This window comes from Ranitomeya imitator, chromosome 5 (assembly GCF_032444005.1).
Source record: "Ranitomeya imitator isolate aRanImi1 chromosome 5, aRanImi1.pri, whole genome shotgun sequence".
Taxonomy (NCBI): Eukaryota; Metazoa; Chordata; class Amphibia; order Anura; family Dendrobatidae; genus Ranitomeya; species Ranitomeya imitator.
In genome coordinates this window covers 368,313,962-368,330,349 of record NC_091286.1, presented here as the reverse complement: position 1 = coordinate 368,330,349, position 16,388 = coordinate 368,313,962, and the positions used below count along the sequence as shown (strand labels likewise).

Below are 16,388 nucleotides of genomic sequence, written 5' to 3'. Positions count from 1 at the left end.
TCAGCTGCGGGATCGGACTACCAGCAGTGCCGAGCTTGCTCAGGAATGGCAGCAGGCTGGTGTGAGTGCTTCTGCATGCACTGTGAGGCGGAGACTCTTTGAGCAAGGCCTGGTTTCAAGGAGGGCAGCAAAGAAGCCACTTCTCTCCAGAAAAAACATCAGGGACCGACTGATATTCTGCAAAAGGTACAGGGAGTGGGCTGCTGAGGACTGGGGCAATGTCATTTTCTCTGATGAATCCCCTTTTCGATTGTTTGGAACATCTGGAAAACAGCTTATTCGGAGAAGAGGTGAGCGCTACCACCAGTCTTGTCTCATGCCAACTATAAAGCATCCTGAAACCATTCATGTGTGGTTGCTTCTCAGCCAAGGGAATCGGCTCACTCACAGTCTTGCCTAAAAACACAGCCATAAATAAAGAATGGTACCAGAATGTCCTCCAAGAGCAACTTCTCCCAACCGTCCAAGAGCAGTTTGGCGCCCAACAATGCCTTTTCCAGCATGATGGAGCACCTTGCCATAAAGCAAAGGTGATAACTAAATGGCTCATGGAACAAAACATAGAGATTTTGGGTCCATGTCCTGGAATCTCCCCAGATCTTAATCCCATTGAGAACTTGTGGTCAATCATCAAGAGACGGGTGGACAAACAAAAACCAACAAATTCTGGCAAAATGCAAGCATTGATTATGCAAGAATGGACTGCTATCAGTCAGGATTTGGTCCAGAAGTTGATTGAGAGCATGCCAGGGAGAATTGCAGAGGTCTTGAAGAAGAAGGGTCAACACTGCAAATATTGACTTGCTGCATTAACTCATTCTGTCAATATAACCTATTGGTACTCATAATATGATTGCAATTATATTTCTGTATGTGATATAAACATCAGACAAACACTAATAAAAACAAGAGGGCAGCAGATCATGTGAAAATATAATTTTGGTGTCATTCTCAAAAATTTTGGCCATGACTTTAGAGGCGGGATCTTGACACCTAACAATAAGTAAACATGGTACTGCTGAAAACAACATTTGTCCTGCAAAAAAACAACGAGTTATAGCTGTCAGAATAAAGTGATGCAAAAACAGTTACTTTTTTCTATAAAATAGATTTTATTATATAAAAGCACCAAAACATAAAAAATATAGATGAAGTATTGCTGTAATTGTACTGACCCGAAGAATAAAACTGCCTTATCAGTTTTACCACACGCGGAATGGTGTAAACACTCCCCCAAAAGAAATTCATGAATTGCTGGTGTTTCCTCATTCTGTCTCCTTAAAAATTGGAATAGAAAGTGATAAAAAGAGTCATGTGCCAGAAAATGGTACCAATAAAAACGTCAACTCGTCCTGCAAAAAACAGGACCTCACATGACTCTGTGGGCCAAAATATGAAAAAATTATAGCTCTCAATATGTAGTGATGCAAAAACTATTTTTTGCAATAAAAAGTGTCTTTCAGCATGTGACAGTTGCTAACATAAAAACCCGCTATAAGGCCTCTTTCACACGTCCTGATATTTCTGGTACCGGAGATGTCAGTGTCCGTGTGTGTAATACTTGCGGCACATGTGTGGCATGTGTGTGCCGCATCAGTACCACACGGACAAGTACCAGGGAAGAAGCATTGCAGTAAGCGCTGTTCCATGGTGATGGGTGCTGAACATGGCTTTCATCATTCTCCCCTGCTCTGCTAGTGATCGGCGCGAGCAGGGGAGAATGATGAGAGTTAGATTTAACCCCTTAATGACCGCCGATATGTTTTTTAACGGCGGCACTTAAGGGTACTTAAACCACAGCACCATTTTTTAACGTCATTGAGGTTTAAGGTTAGAGCGCCCCCCGCTAAGAATTTCTCTGGGGCCTCAGCTGCCGGAGGTAGCCGAGACCCCAGAGAATATGATTCAGGTCGGTTTTTACTGACCCCGGTGTTGCAGTAAATCAATCCCCCCTTCATCACCCCCTTTGTTAGGGAAAAATAATAAAATAAAAAATGTATTTGTTTCCATTTTCCCATTATCATTAGAGTTGGGATAAAGTGAGTTGGGCTAAAGTTAGGGTTAGGTTGGGGGCTAAAGTTAGGGTTAGGGTTGGGGCTAAAGTTAGGGTTAGGGTTGAGGCTACAGTTTGGTTTAGGGTTTGGATTACAGTTACAGTTGGGTTTAGGGTTAGGGGTGTGTTAGAGTTAGGTTTGTGGCTATGGTTATGGTTAGGGTTGGGATTAGGGTTAGAGGTGTGTTGGGTTTAGGGTTGGAGTTAGAATTGTGGGGTTTCCACTGTTAAGGCACTTCAGGGGCTCTCTAAATGCGACATGGCGTTCAAGCTTAAATCCAGCAAATTCTGAATTGAAAAAGTAAAATGGCGCGCCTTCCCTTCCAAGCTCTGCCACGCCCCAAAATGGTGATTTACCCCCACATATGGGTTATAAGCATACTCAGGAGAAATTGGACCCCAAAAGTCGTTGTGCAATTTTTCCTGTTACCCTTGCTAAAATAAAAAAAATTGGATCTGAATTAAATTTTTTGTGAAAAAAAGTTAAATGTTCATTTTTTTTTAAACATTCGAAAAATTCCTGTGAAGCACCTGAAGGTTTAATAAACTTTTTGATTATGGTTTTGAGCACCTTCAGGGGTGCAGTTTTTAGAATGCGGTCAACTTGGGTATTTTCTATCATATAGACCCCTTTAAGTGACTTCAAATATGAGGTGGTTCCTAAAAAAATTGTTTAACTCCTCGGAGAGGAGGAGGGGTTTGTCTCTATGTAAAGTCTTGTCTAAAGTCCACTTTAAGGGGGGAGATATTAGCAAAGGGAATGAGGATGTCGAGTCCATATGGGTCGAAATTCATGGAGGGAAAAATGGTAACAAAATTCTCATTGGAGTCTGTTACAAACCCCTAAATATAACAGAAATCATGGAAAGTCTACTTCTAAAGCAGATAGATGAAGCTGCAACCCATAATGAGGTCCTGGTTATGGGGGACTTTAACTACCCGGATATTAACTGGGAAACAGAAACCTGTGAAACCCATAAAGGCAACAGGTTTCTGCTAATAACCAAGAAAAATTATCTTTCACAGTTGGTGCAGAATCCAACCAGAGGAGCAGCACTTTTAGACCTAATACTATGTAATAGACCTGACAGAATAACAAATCTGCAGGTGGTCGGGCATCTAGGACATAGCGACCACAATATTATACATTTTCTCCTGTCTTTCACTAGGGGGACTTGTCAGGGAGTCACAAAAACACTGAACTTTAGGAAGGCAAAGTTTGACCAGCTTAGAGATGCCCTTAATCTGGTAGACTGGGACAATATCCTCAGAAATAAGAATACAGATAATAAATGGAAAATGTTTAAGAACATCCTAAATAGGCACTGTAAGCGGTTTATACCTTGTGGGAATAAAAGGACTAGAAATAGGAAAAACCCAATGTGGCTAAACAATGAAGTAAGACAGGCAATTAACAGTAAAAAGAAAGCATTTGCACTACTAAAGCAGGATGGCACCATTGAAGCTCTAAAAAACTATAGGGAGAAAAATACTTTAGCTAAAAAACTAATTAAAGCTGCCAAAAAGGAAACAGAGAAGCACATTGCTAAGGAGAGTAAAACTAATCCCAAACTGTTCTTCAACTATATCAATAGTAAAAGAATAAAAACTGAAAATGTAGGCCCTTACAAAATAGTGAGGAAAGAATGGTTGTAGATGACGAGGAAAAAGCTAACATATTAAACACCTTCTTCTCCACGGTATTCATGGTGGAAAATGAAATGCTAGGTGAAATCCCAAGAAACAATGAAAACCCTATATTAAGGGTCACCAATCTAACCCAAGAAGAGGTGCGAAACCGGCTAAATAAGATTAAAATAGATAAATCTCCGGGTCCGGATGGTATACACCCACGAGTACTAAGAGAACTAAGTAATGTAATAGATAAACCATTATTTCTTATTTTTAGGGACTCTATAGCGACGGGGTCTGTTCCGCAGGACTGGCGCATAGCAAATGTGGTGCCAATATTCAAAAAGGGCTCTAAAAGTGAACCTGGAAATTATAGGCCAGTAAGTCTAACCTCTATTGTTGTTAAAATATTTGAAGGGTTTCTGAGGGATGTTATTCTGGATTATCTCAATGAGAATAACTGTTTAACTCCATATCAGCATGGGTTTATGAGAAATTGCTCCTGTCAAACCAATCTAATCAGTTTTTATGAAGAGGTAAGCTATAGGCTGGACCACGGTGAGTCATTGGACGTGGTATACCTCGATTTTTCCAAAGCGTTTGATACCGTGCCGCACAAGAGGTTGGTACACAAAATGAGAATGCTTGGTCTGGGGGAAAATGTGTGTAAATGGGTTAGTAACTGGCTTAGTGATAGAAAGCAGAGGGTGGTTATAAATGGTATAGTCTCTAACTGGGTCGCTGTGACCAGTGGGGTACCGCAGGGGTCGGTATTGGGACCTGTTCTCTTCAACATATTCATTAATGATCTGGTAGAAGGTTTACACAGTAAAATATCGATATTTGCAGATGATACAAAACTATGTAAAGCAGTTAATACAAGAGAAGATAGTATTCTGCTACAGATGGATCTGGATAAGTTGGAAACTTGGGCTGAAAGGTGGCAGATGAGGTTTAACAATGATAAATGTAAGGTTATACACATGGGAAGAAGGAATCAATATCACCATGACACACTGAACGGGAAACCACTGGGTAAATCTGACAGGTAGAAGACTCGGGGATCCTAGTTAATGATAAACTTACCTGGAGCAGCCAGTGCCAGGCAGCAGCTGCCAAGGCAAACAGGATCATTGGGTGCATTAAAAGAGGTCTGGATACACATGATGAGAGCATTATACTGCCTCTGTACAAATCCCTAGTTAGACCGCACATGGAGTACTGTGTCCAGTTTTGGGCACCGGTGCTCAGGAAGGATATAATGGAACTAGAGAGAGTACAAAGGAGGGCAACAAAATTAATAAAGGGGATGGGAGAACTACAATACCCAGATAGATTTGCGAAATTAGGATTATTTAGTCTAGAAAAAAGACGACTGAGGGGCGATCTAATAACCATGTATAAGTATATAAGGGGACAATACAAATATCTCGCTGAGGATCTGTTTATACCAAGGAAGGTGACGGGCACAAGGGGGCATTCTTTGCGTCTGGAGGAGAGAAGGTTTTTCCACCAACATAGAAGAGGATTCTTTACTGTTAGGGCAGTGAGAATCTGGAATTGCTTGCCTGAGGAGGTGGTGATGGCGAACTCAGTCGAGGGGTTCAAGAGAGGCCTGGATGTCTTCCTGGAGCAGAACAATATTGTATCATACAATTATTAGGTTCTGTAGAAGGACGTAGATCTGGGGATTTATTATGGTGGAATATAGGCTGAACTGGATGGACAAATGTCTTTTTTCGGCCTTACTAACTATGTTACTATGTTACTATGTTAACCCTTATAACTTCCTAACAATATTGGTTCCAATATTGTGCTGATGTTAAGTAAACATGTGGGAAATGTTACTTATTAAGAAATTTATGTGACATATCTCTGTGATTTAAGGGCATGAAAATTCAAAGCTGTAAAGTTGCGAAATTTTGAAAATTTTGTCAAAATTAGTTTTTTTCACAAATAAACGCAAGTCATATCAAAGAAATTTTACAATTTTAATGAAGTACAATATGTCACGAGAAAACAGTGTCAGAATCACCGGGATCCATGCAAGCGTTCTAGAGTTATTACCTCATAAAGGGACAGTGGTCAGAATTGTAAAAATTGGCCCGGTCATTAACATGAAAACCACCCTTGGGGGTAAAGGGGTTAAATCAATTTGGTGCAAATCTACACCTGCTTATAAGAGGCATACTTTATACTTGATTTATTTTCTTTTAAACAGTCTCAAATGTGGTTCTTTCATTGAAAGGATTGCTCCTTTTAATTAATTTGAAGCAAATTATGTTAACTATTTCCTTTTAAAAGGTTGCATAATACACACACAGACCGATTTTAATAAATGCTGGTTGTATGAAATATGAATATAAAATCTATAGAACGTTTAAAGTCTTTCTGCCTCGTACTTGTGTACCTGCTCCCTATCAGACTTTTTTCATATTTAATGCGTATATTTTTGTACCATTTATGTGTATTTGGATTCATTGAATTGTTTATCCCCTGTGTACTTTAAACTTTTTTTTAGGCTAATGTTTTGTTCTGCAAATTGTAGCGTCTGTTTTCAAGCACACATATAAACATCCCTTTGTCAAATTGGGGACTAAATTGATATTGTGTTCAAGATCAGGACATCCTCATTGCTAAACTGATGCCAATGATCCTGACTTTTTTATGAATATATTGCATTAGGTACAAACAATACAATGTAATTAGTGTCTCCTAGATGATGGAGGCCACAAGATAAGTGTATCTTTAGTTCATAATATAGTCAGACTCCTTGTTTCTCGTAGACCACAAATTTGGAAAGGGTTTTGATAGGGCTGATAGAAATAAGCTAATTATTTTGGGATTAATTGAATTCATGTTGAATTTTACAAAAAAAAATTATGTATTCTTCTTACTGAGAATTTTATACAATTTACCTAGTTCAAATTAAGTTAGATAATGTTAAAACACCTTAGGACAAAATGAAAACTATAGGATAATTATTTTTTTTTGTATAAATTAATAATGGTAATTACCCTTGGTGTTAAAACAAAGTAAAGAAGTGGAAACCACTCATGACCAGAAACAACCCAACCACCAAAGTTATGGATGCACCAGGAAGACCAGACTGGATCATGTAAAATAATATCTTTATTAACTAGTAGTAGCGTTACAGAAAGGTATAACAAGATAAAAAATTCTAAGTAAACAAACTGTGTGCGAATCAGGACAGTATATATCATATATTTAAAATGAGAATAAACCCATAAGCACAATTTGTATAGAGGTCACAAATGAATCTGTGCAAAGTAATTAATCCCCAAAATGTGGTATAAATAATTCACTGAAATTATTCTAAAAGTGAAAAATATAAAAATACATGCCAAAGTGCAAAAATAAATGAAATTATTATGTAAAGAATGTATATGGCAACAAGTGGAAGTCACACAAGAACTGTGCAATATTGCAAAATAATAAAGTGCTTAAGTGCAAAAAAATGAATTCAGGGAAGGATCCACTCATGCACATAGGAAACTCCCCTGAAAGCTGAGCAATACTGAAAGATAATAAAGTGCTATGTGCAAACAATGTGTGATTCAGGGAAAGATGCTAATAAGCATTACCTTTGGGTGCCTCACCATCCTGAACACGCGCACACACCCGACGCACGTTTCGAAAATGAATTCCTTCATCAGGGTGGGGTTTGTTTACTTATAATTTTTTTATATTGTTATACCTTTCTGTATTGCTACTACTAGTTAATAAAGATATTATTTTGCAGGATCCCGTCTGGTCTACCTGGTGCATCCATAACTTTGGTGGTTGGTTGTATCTAGTTCAAATTAAGCAAAATCTTGGTTGCCACTTTGCTGACTTGTATAAAAAGATTAAAAAAAATGTAATAATCACCTCACTGCTTGCATTTCTCACAGCCCCTGCTCCAGCCTCTTCTTTTCACAATCCTCTATCATGGGATATCAGTTTTCTTGATTCAGCATCCAGTGCTGAGCAGGCCTCAGACATTGCTGCACTTGTTGTGAGGTCAAGAGATTACGACTTGCGCCACATGAAGCCTTGTCAGCGCCATGAGTGTTGTATGCTGGAATGTTGTGACATCATGTTTTGCTCTGGACATCCTAATCAGGGCAGCAAGCGACAACATAGAGCAAAAAAAAGCAAAGAGTATGTCACGTGATGGGAAGGTAGAAGGAAGAGTCCGCGTGGCAGGCTTTGGGAATGGTGGTGTTAGTGAGCTGCAAGATGAGTCTTAAATTGGTTGTCCAATCTAAATTTACTGTGTCACTGCATACTTATGAATCCCCTCAGCACATGCACTGTCCACTGTGAGGATTCACTGGTTTCTGAGCTGGGACCGATGGGTGTGTATGCGTTATGCATACTCCTGGGCAGAACCCATTTAGTGGACGCAGCCTTGCACCATACACTTCTAATGAGCAAGACTGTGCTCCATCTAGTAATGTGGCCATCCAGTGGGTATGGCCTCTCTTAATACAAGTGTATGGAGCAAGGCCATGCCCACTAGATGAGCTCTGATCGGGAGTGTGCATAACGCATAAGTACCTGCCAGTCTTGGCTCCGAAATTGGTGGATCCCCACAGTTGGCAGTGCGTGTGCTGGGGGGATCCATAAGTCGGTAGCCACATAGTGTGACTGCAGACATCAACTTTAACTTTCTTTTTATATTATTCATTATTGGGATCTGGGGTATAAACCAAGCCAAAACTTAACAAGGAACAAATAACTTGAAAGCAAATTGAATTTCTTTGGCAAGTTCAAGTGATCTGCCGAATTTGTCTCTTCACCAACTTGGACGATAAAGCGAAATTGGGCTGCACTGCTGTAATCAAGAATTCTTAGGACTAAGATGAATTGAATGATTTTTATTTCCACAACTCGTTTCAACTCTGGACTAGCATCTTTTTTCAAGTAAAAAAACATGACTGATTTGCTTATCTTTAGATGCTGGTCAATGAATCTGGCAACCTTCCCAGTATACACAATATCTGCAGCAGTGATACCTCGTATCCCCATTTTATGACACCCAGTTTGCTCGTTCATGCAGTCTGTTATGCATATTTTGCATAACAAGTTGAAATAATGACTATATGCAGTATAGATGAATATGAATTTAGTTGTACATGGACCTTTTCTTTGCATAAACTGGCCACTTGATTGATTTAAAGGGACACTGTCACCTGGATTTGGAGGGAACAATCTTCAGCCATGGAGGCGGGGTTTTGGGGTTTTTGACTCACCCTTTCCTTACCCGCTGGCTGCATGCTGGCTGCAATATTGGATTGAAGTTCAGTCTCTGTCCTCCATAGTACACGTCTGGACAAGGCAAGATTGCATTGTGCAGGCATGTACTACGGAGGACATAGAATGAACTTCAATCCAATATTGCAGCCAGCATGCAGCCAGCGGGTAAGGAAAGGGTGAATCAAAAACCCCAAAACCCCGCCTCCATGGCTGAAGATTGTTCCCTCCAAATTCAGGTGACAGTGTCCCTTTAATCTTCTGTTGTGTTCTGTGTCCTCTACGTAAAGAAACATCAATAGATTACTGATAAAGCGACAGAGCTGGATTTCAGCACAGGGTGCTGCATAATAGCACTGTGTTCTTTTCATCTTAATAGCATGCACTAGCAAATGATAACACCAGGAGCATCACTGAACATATGTAATTTGTCTGAGATTTGTCCCTTCCCTGTCACTGAGCTGATTTCTCTAGTGCTGCTGGAAAGAAACTTGCATCTAACAAAGGGTGGATGCTCTATCTGCAGGTAGCTACCTTTGATGCACAGTGTGATGATAATGGCTTTTCTCTGAAATAATGCAGTGAACTTCTTGGTTCTCAAAGTCAAAACATGAGACCAGATTGTTTCAAATTATTTCTGACACATTTTCTCTACTAATCCAAATTACTTTGGATCCTAACAAAAACTATGCAACAGTTAGCATTAATTGTATCTCTAAAGCTTTAAGCTACTGTCTCCAAACACTATGGACAGTTGTAGAGATTTAATATGATAAATGAACTAGAATCTTTGCCCAATTTGGCAAACATGATGTCTGCATAATTTGTTATGTGTTTTAGATGCTATTTGTATCTCATACAATGAGTGTGCTTGGTACAATGAAACAGAAAGGTGGTTTAGTTGTTAGAGGACCTTGCTTAAACAGATATTTTTTTGTTCTCAAGTTGTCATAATCAGGTAGATATTGTAAAAATAAGCAACTTTGAAATTAACTTCTACCTTGTACCTTTTACCTTATATTGAATTAACTGAGTTTCATCATGTACAGCTCATTACTTAGGGGACCAGCTACCAGTAGTGTGGTTGAACATGAGCGGTAGAAACATCACACCTAAACAGAGAGGTCAGCTGGGCTCTTAAGAACACGCATCCTGGAACATGCACAGTAGCTCCATACCATATAATGCCAAGGAGATGTTCTAAACTCATCTTTCTTTTACTCAATCCCACTGTCAGCTGTAGCGAAAGAGCAGTGTTTGTCACCACTGCTCACACCATTCTTTATTAGTGGGTCACCAATATGATAGTGCACAATAATCACAGAAACTAAACCAACCAATAGGTGGTGGACATCCATAGTCTTCACACCCCTTCAGAAGAAGCCAACGTGAAAAGTACGCTAAGGGAGGACCAAGAACATGGAGGATCCATACTGATCAGTGGTAACTATGGATGCCTGACAGTTAAAGCACTAGAGATAGCATGCATTTATTTTTATCCAGCATATGAGAGAGAGATGTATCTGGATCCTTTAAAATTTATATATCGGTTTTTGCAGTAATATATATAGGATTGAGGTGCATCTCTAAAAAAGGAATGTGCTTAAAATATTATTGCACAATAAACTACTTTGGCACTCTTGATAAACTATAATAATGCATGTGCTGTCTAAACTAATGGAATAAATATAAATGTATACCTAGAGCTTGTTTTTTTTGTTCCCATCAACCGGTGGCGATAGAATACTTTTTTATGATACTGTGAGACCTTTTGGTTTTGTACAATACAAAAAACAGGAAGAACATTCCATTTTTTATGCACTTGGCACTTTACTGGAGCATCCAACTAACTCTATAAAACCTACAGAAAAATGCCCCCATACGAGACAAGATAATCAAACATCTTTATTTAAGCACAAGAATAAAAACAGTTAAAAAAAGAGATGTATTACAGAATGAAAAAGACTGACATAGAAGTCAAAAATATATTTAGCATGAAGTGTTAGAAGTATAAATAGTAAACTGATCCATGTGGAGTCCAGACACATGCATGTATACATATATATCAAAACCGAAAAGGTAACTCAAAAGGTAGAATTTATAGCATAATAGTATCACCTAGTGGTGTAAAATTGTAAAAAAGAAGGGGTGCATGCATCAGCATAAAAAATAATAAGAATCAATCCACACGTCAGGGAAAGTGCCAGTGCTCATATACTTTTTTTTTTAAAATATAGTGCAAATGCAAGAAGCTGTATAAAGAGCAAATGCATATTATTGACCTTCCAAAACAGCGCTCAAAAAAGGGGCACAAAAACAATAACCTTGAATGGTTGGCTGCAGTAATGATTACAAAAAGCAAGCTATTTTGTTAGGAAGGAGTTAAAATAGCTCAGAATTTTATCTGTGAATACATTAAGCCTATATTAAAATGTGCTTCATTACCACTCACTTTGCATGATACATAAGTTACAAAATAATCACATTATCTGATTACTGTAATTAGAGTACTGTTATTATTTCTCCTAATGATAATATTCCATGGAGCAGTAATACTTTAGCTTCCTGTGAATTTTTGTAGAGGCAGCAGGAATTGAAATACAAGTAGTTTTAATTAAGCGGAAGAAGCCAAATCTAAAAAATTAATGAGAACTCGCCATGCTCAGGTTTGCTTGCAGATGTAGATTTCACGCAAACCGCAACTTACTACTGTAGCACACTTTTGTGAACAATACATCTGACAATTAGTCATACGTCTTCAGGACTAAACTTTCTTCCATGTCTATACAGTAATCAGGCATTTCTATGAAATGTATAAGCCTGGATGAGTCTGAACACGAGTCAGAGGATACCCCACATATGTAGTACAAAGCGAAAGGTCAATTTTCTGAACATATGTCAAAATGTTATCCTTTTGGAATACATTTAACTCGGATGCATCAGAATCCTAAAGCTCTAGATGTACTGAATTCAGACAGCAGTCATCAGGAAGGATTTTGGTTCAATAATGCAATAGAACATGACCAGTTTAATTGTCACGGAATTACTATTAAATCACACCAGTGCATTCTAATCTAGCATCATTTAATATAATTATTATTAGTGACATAGCTACCAAGCTCTATAAGGAATGTCTATAAAATCGTTGTCAATACATTGATATTATTTTATTGTGACAACATTAAGACAAATCATAGCTGAGGAATGTATTGAGCAACGTAAAATTGTATGTCAATAAATCTTTGCCTTGATTCATATAAATAGCAACATAGTAACATAGTAACATAGTTAGTAAGGCCGAAAAAAGACATTTGTCCATCCAGTTCAGCCTATATTCCATCATAATAAATCCCCAGATCTACCTCCTTCTACAGAACCAAATAAAAAAATTTAGAGCATCACCTGTTCCACTGCCCGGAAGAAGGCCATCCATGGCTACAATATTCAAATGAGGGCCTCTTCCCAGCAACCCCAGGGTTCAGTCTCCCACCGAAACCCCACCCACCCATTCCTTTATTCTGTTGTTGAACCCAATTAAGGAAGCCCCAGCAAGCTGGAGCATGCAAAAATTGCCACAAAACTCAGTTTTGCTCCTCTCCACAGAAATCTTTAGTAAAAGGCGAAAGATTTTTACGTTCTGAAGAGAAGCCAATAATTCTATTTTCAGCTTCCAAGAACTCTCTAGGTGCCATTAGAGCTAATTGCATATGCATTTTATATAATAGGTCCGTCATGATGTCTGTCATTTTGGCAAAAAAAAAGTTGCATTATTTTATTTTTTTCCATTGTTGACAGAATTTGCATCTGAGCCGACAATAAAAATGTGAACGAATTCTTACCAGCTGCTGCTGTTTTTATATTACACAATACATAGAAGTGAAGGCTACAAGAGCCTCAGCAGGCTCACCGACAGCCACAGGTGCACGGAACTCCGTCTTGACTTGGACGTGCAGTAATGAAGGATGAGCTCCTTAAAATTGAAACTCTTTATTGATCCATATAAAACTTCTTAGTAGGCATAAAATCCTTGCACATACGGGATGCAAACATGTGAGAAAGACAAGTTAAAGCGACGCGTTTCGATCTATAGAGATCTTAGTCAAAGCTTGACCATATATTGGTCTGGTTTGTTTAGTAAATGGCTCCTGTTAACAATGTATCCCTTCTGGGTGTTTTGCACAGGTTCTTGCTTTCCCGTGACCAGATGGGGTTGAACCCCGTGGTCTCTAAGTACTTCATAGCCACCACAATATAATAGTAGTAACGTTCGCATAGCTACATCCACAATATCACAAAAGGGCCACATACACCCCCTAAATTTTGACTTTTGGGTGTGTTTTCTTTGCAAAGTGCTGTCCCCTTTGTGGAACAGATTGTGTCAAAATCTGGATTCTTGGCAAGTATGTACTCCATTAATTGGGGGCTTGAAGACTTGGATTATCATCCAACCCTCGCCTACTGAATCCTCACCCATCCCTTGTAGATTGTGTGCCCTCGCGGGCATTGTCCTCTCTCCTCCTGTGCCAGTTCTGACTTGTATTGTTTAAAATTATTGTACTTATTATGTATACCGCTTCTCACATGTAGAGTGCCATGGAATAAATTGCGATATCATAATAATAATATGGAATATGTTGAATTAGATTATGTTTTATTCTAAATTGTCTACTTAATTTGTACCATGTTTTAAATATAATTATTGTACTTCACTATTTATGAATCGTATTTGTTTTTTTCTATTTAAAGGGTAGACGAGGAAAGCCTGGTCCCCCTGGTAATAGTGGACCAGCTGGACTTCAGGTAAGTTCACAGTCTTTTCACTATCTTTCATTTCTAACAAAATTCAATATTACAAGGGTTTTTTAGCTTATTGAAAAAAAAAGAACAGAAGCTATAAAAAAAAGTCAACTTTAAATCCTTGATGGCAACTGTTCACAAATATCACGTAGCATCAATGGGCCCATGCCATATTTACTGGCATCACTGAGTGGTTAGATGAAAGTAGCATGGCACATCAATCCTGAGGTAGCTTGTAAAAAAAAGACTGGGGGGACCACCAGAGACTGCAGGAGAGTCCAAACAATGGGGTGGGGATTGAATGGGTGAATATTGTTTGTTTTTTGTTTGTTTGTTTGTTAATTTGTTTGTTTGAATATTAACTGTTGTTCTTTTTTTCGAGATTTGAGTATTATTTGACTTTTGTCTAAATTTGTAAATTTATTTTTAATTCCAGTAAAATGTGCTCAGTTCTTAGATGGTGATGATTTGATCATTACTTTAGTTTTGTGAATCATGTCTTGTGCTGCATAAGCATCTAGGAATACCCACAGGATGAGTTACAGAGAAAATGTCAGCACAATTTTTATATAATATACCACTGGTGAAGAAATTAGCTGTTTGATTTTTCTTTAATCACCATTTGAAGTTTTCTGCTAATTAGATTCTGGTGCACGGGGGCTGGACTGTGCTCTTGACCTTCTGTTCCCTGAGTGTGATTCCCTGGCCCTTTGTCCCCTCCAGTCATTGAATGGCAGGTTATTGCTTTTTCAGTGACCCACCTTCTCTGTATGAAAATCTTCTCTTCAAACAGAGGAAGCAGATGGAGGGGCAGGGAATCACCGACATTGAGAAGAGCCCGTGTAATGTGCACAGTGCACACAGTCCAACCCCTGAGTATCAAAACATAGTTAGCAGAAAACTTTAAATGGTAATTGAAGATGAGCAACAAAGTGAAATTCTTCATCAAATGTATCAATGCAATCAGTTTTATGTCTATATCTTTACCTTACATTACAAAATCACTCTGACGTTTTCTACTTAAAGTGGAATGTAAGGATGGCTTTATTAATTGACCTAGCGGTATGTCTGTGTAGGTCATAAAATGACTACTGTATAAGCATTAGATCCATTTTAGTTATCTGAAGTGCCGTTGCTGATAAATCCAGATGCTTGTAGACCTGGGGGATTTTAAGTTATTCTCTAATAGCATGGATACAAAACCATTGCACTTCTGATCTAATTTGTATGTGACTTCAAAGCTCGATTTCTCAACAATGGAACAACAAATTTCTTTAAAACAAGTATCATTTTATTTTTGTTCTACATTCCACTGTATACAGCCATAAAAATAGATTGATTAATACAATCATCCTGACAGGTTAATTTCCTATTAAACATTAGTAGGATTAAAAAATAAATATGATACAAGCACCACAACGCACAAATCCTTTGTAGCTACTATTTCAGAGTAGAGTTAGAAGAGATATTTGCTGCAGGTTGTATTTCAATCACTGGAAGCATTGCATGCCTATGTCATTTCATACTTATATGTGTTTATTGGGAAGCCATGTGGAAGCCAATATGCCTGCAGCAGTTGATACATGATTTCATAACTAGGCAGATTCACCCTTCAGTAATCTTGGAAATCCAGATGACGTCTCCTGTGGGAAATGAATTTGTAGCCATATATGTTGCCACTCATATCTCCTAGAAACCAATATGTATTAAATAGTTTTAAAGTTGAATGGATTTTTATTCAGTCTTTTTTTTTTTTCACCTAAACCACCTGTTTAATTTTAGCTATCTTTTAAGGTGTTTATGGTATCCACCTGTATCTAGAGGTATATTATTGTTGTGCACTAGAACAAAGACCAGCCAGAGATTCTTTCAGATCCCTGAGGAATGTAAGCAGTAAATCAAACAGAAAATATGTGTTCTAACATTGAGTAAGGAAATATATTCGATGAAGAAACACTAAAGCCATCATGGAATTGATCACTTTAGCACCTAGAGGCTTTTCAGCATATTTGGTCAATGAATTATGGCACAGAACATGATAAAGTGAAACTTCTTTCTGCACATGAGACTAATAAAAAGGTGCCTCCTGATTAAATGTAAAAAAATATATCTTGAATTATTAAAAAAAAAGCAATAACAGCAAAATATTAGCTCTTTAATATATTAGAAAGTAGGACACTTTTTCTTTGGCGACTTATATGATACTAAAGTTGCAAAGCAGCATCTATCTAAAGCATGAATAAGCTTGTTTACCCAGGATTATATATATATATATATATATATATATATATATATATATATATATATATACTGTATAGCTATGCTGAGGTCAAAGTGTATCTGCCGCCAAAATGAACAAAATGTTATAACTGAATTAAAAACATGAAAGGCAATATTTGGCACAAAGAGCAAAGTGTCATTTTATTAACATGAAAGATCTATTTTCAGAAATAATGCCTACTGCTCAGTAATAAATAAGAAAAACACTATGCAAAGTATTTCATGTATTAAAGGCTGTTGATCTTGAAAACTTAACATACTGCTGTTCATCTCTTGTACTATAGGTAGTATAACGGTAACTTAGTGAGAAATAGCCTACAGTTACGCTAATGTCAGGATTTGTGATCTATGTAAGAAGGAGAAAAAC

At 37.9% G+C, this 16,388-nt stretch overlaps 1 protein-coding gene and 1 non-coding gene across 2 annotated transcripts in view; one reads left to right on the top strand and one right to left on the bottom strand.

Annotated features, from left to right (window-relative positions):
• COL19A1 (collagen type XIX alpha 1 chain) overlaps positions 1 to 16,388 on the top strand; it is a 1,728,692-nt gene that overhangs the window by 950,775 nt on the left and 761,529 nt on the right. Inside the window, exon 18 of the mRNA XM_069726653.1 lies at positions 13,691 to 13,744. Within this exon, the coding sequence (XP_069582754.1) occupies positions 13,691 to 13,744 (54 nt within the window). The remainder of the gene's footprint in view (positions 1 to 13,690; positions 13,745 to 16,388) is intronic.
• LOC138639773 (U5 spliceosomal RNA) lies at positions 12,486 to 12,600 on the bottom strand. The gene has a single exon (XR_011313341.1). It is a non-coding gene; the product is annotated as a U5 spliceosomal RNA (small nuclear RNA).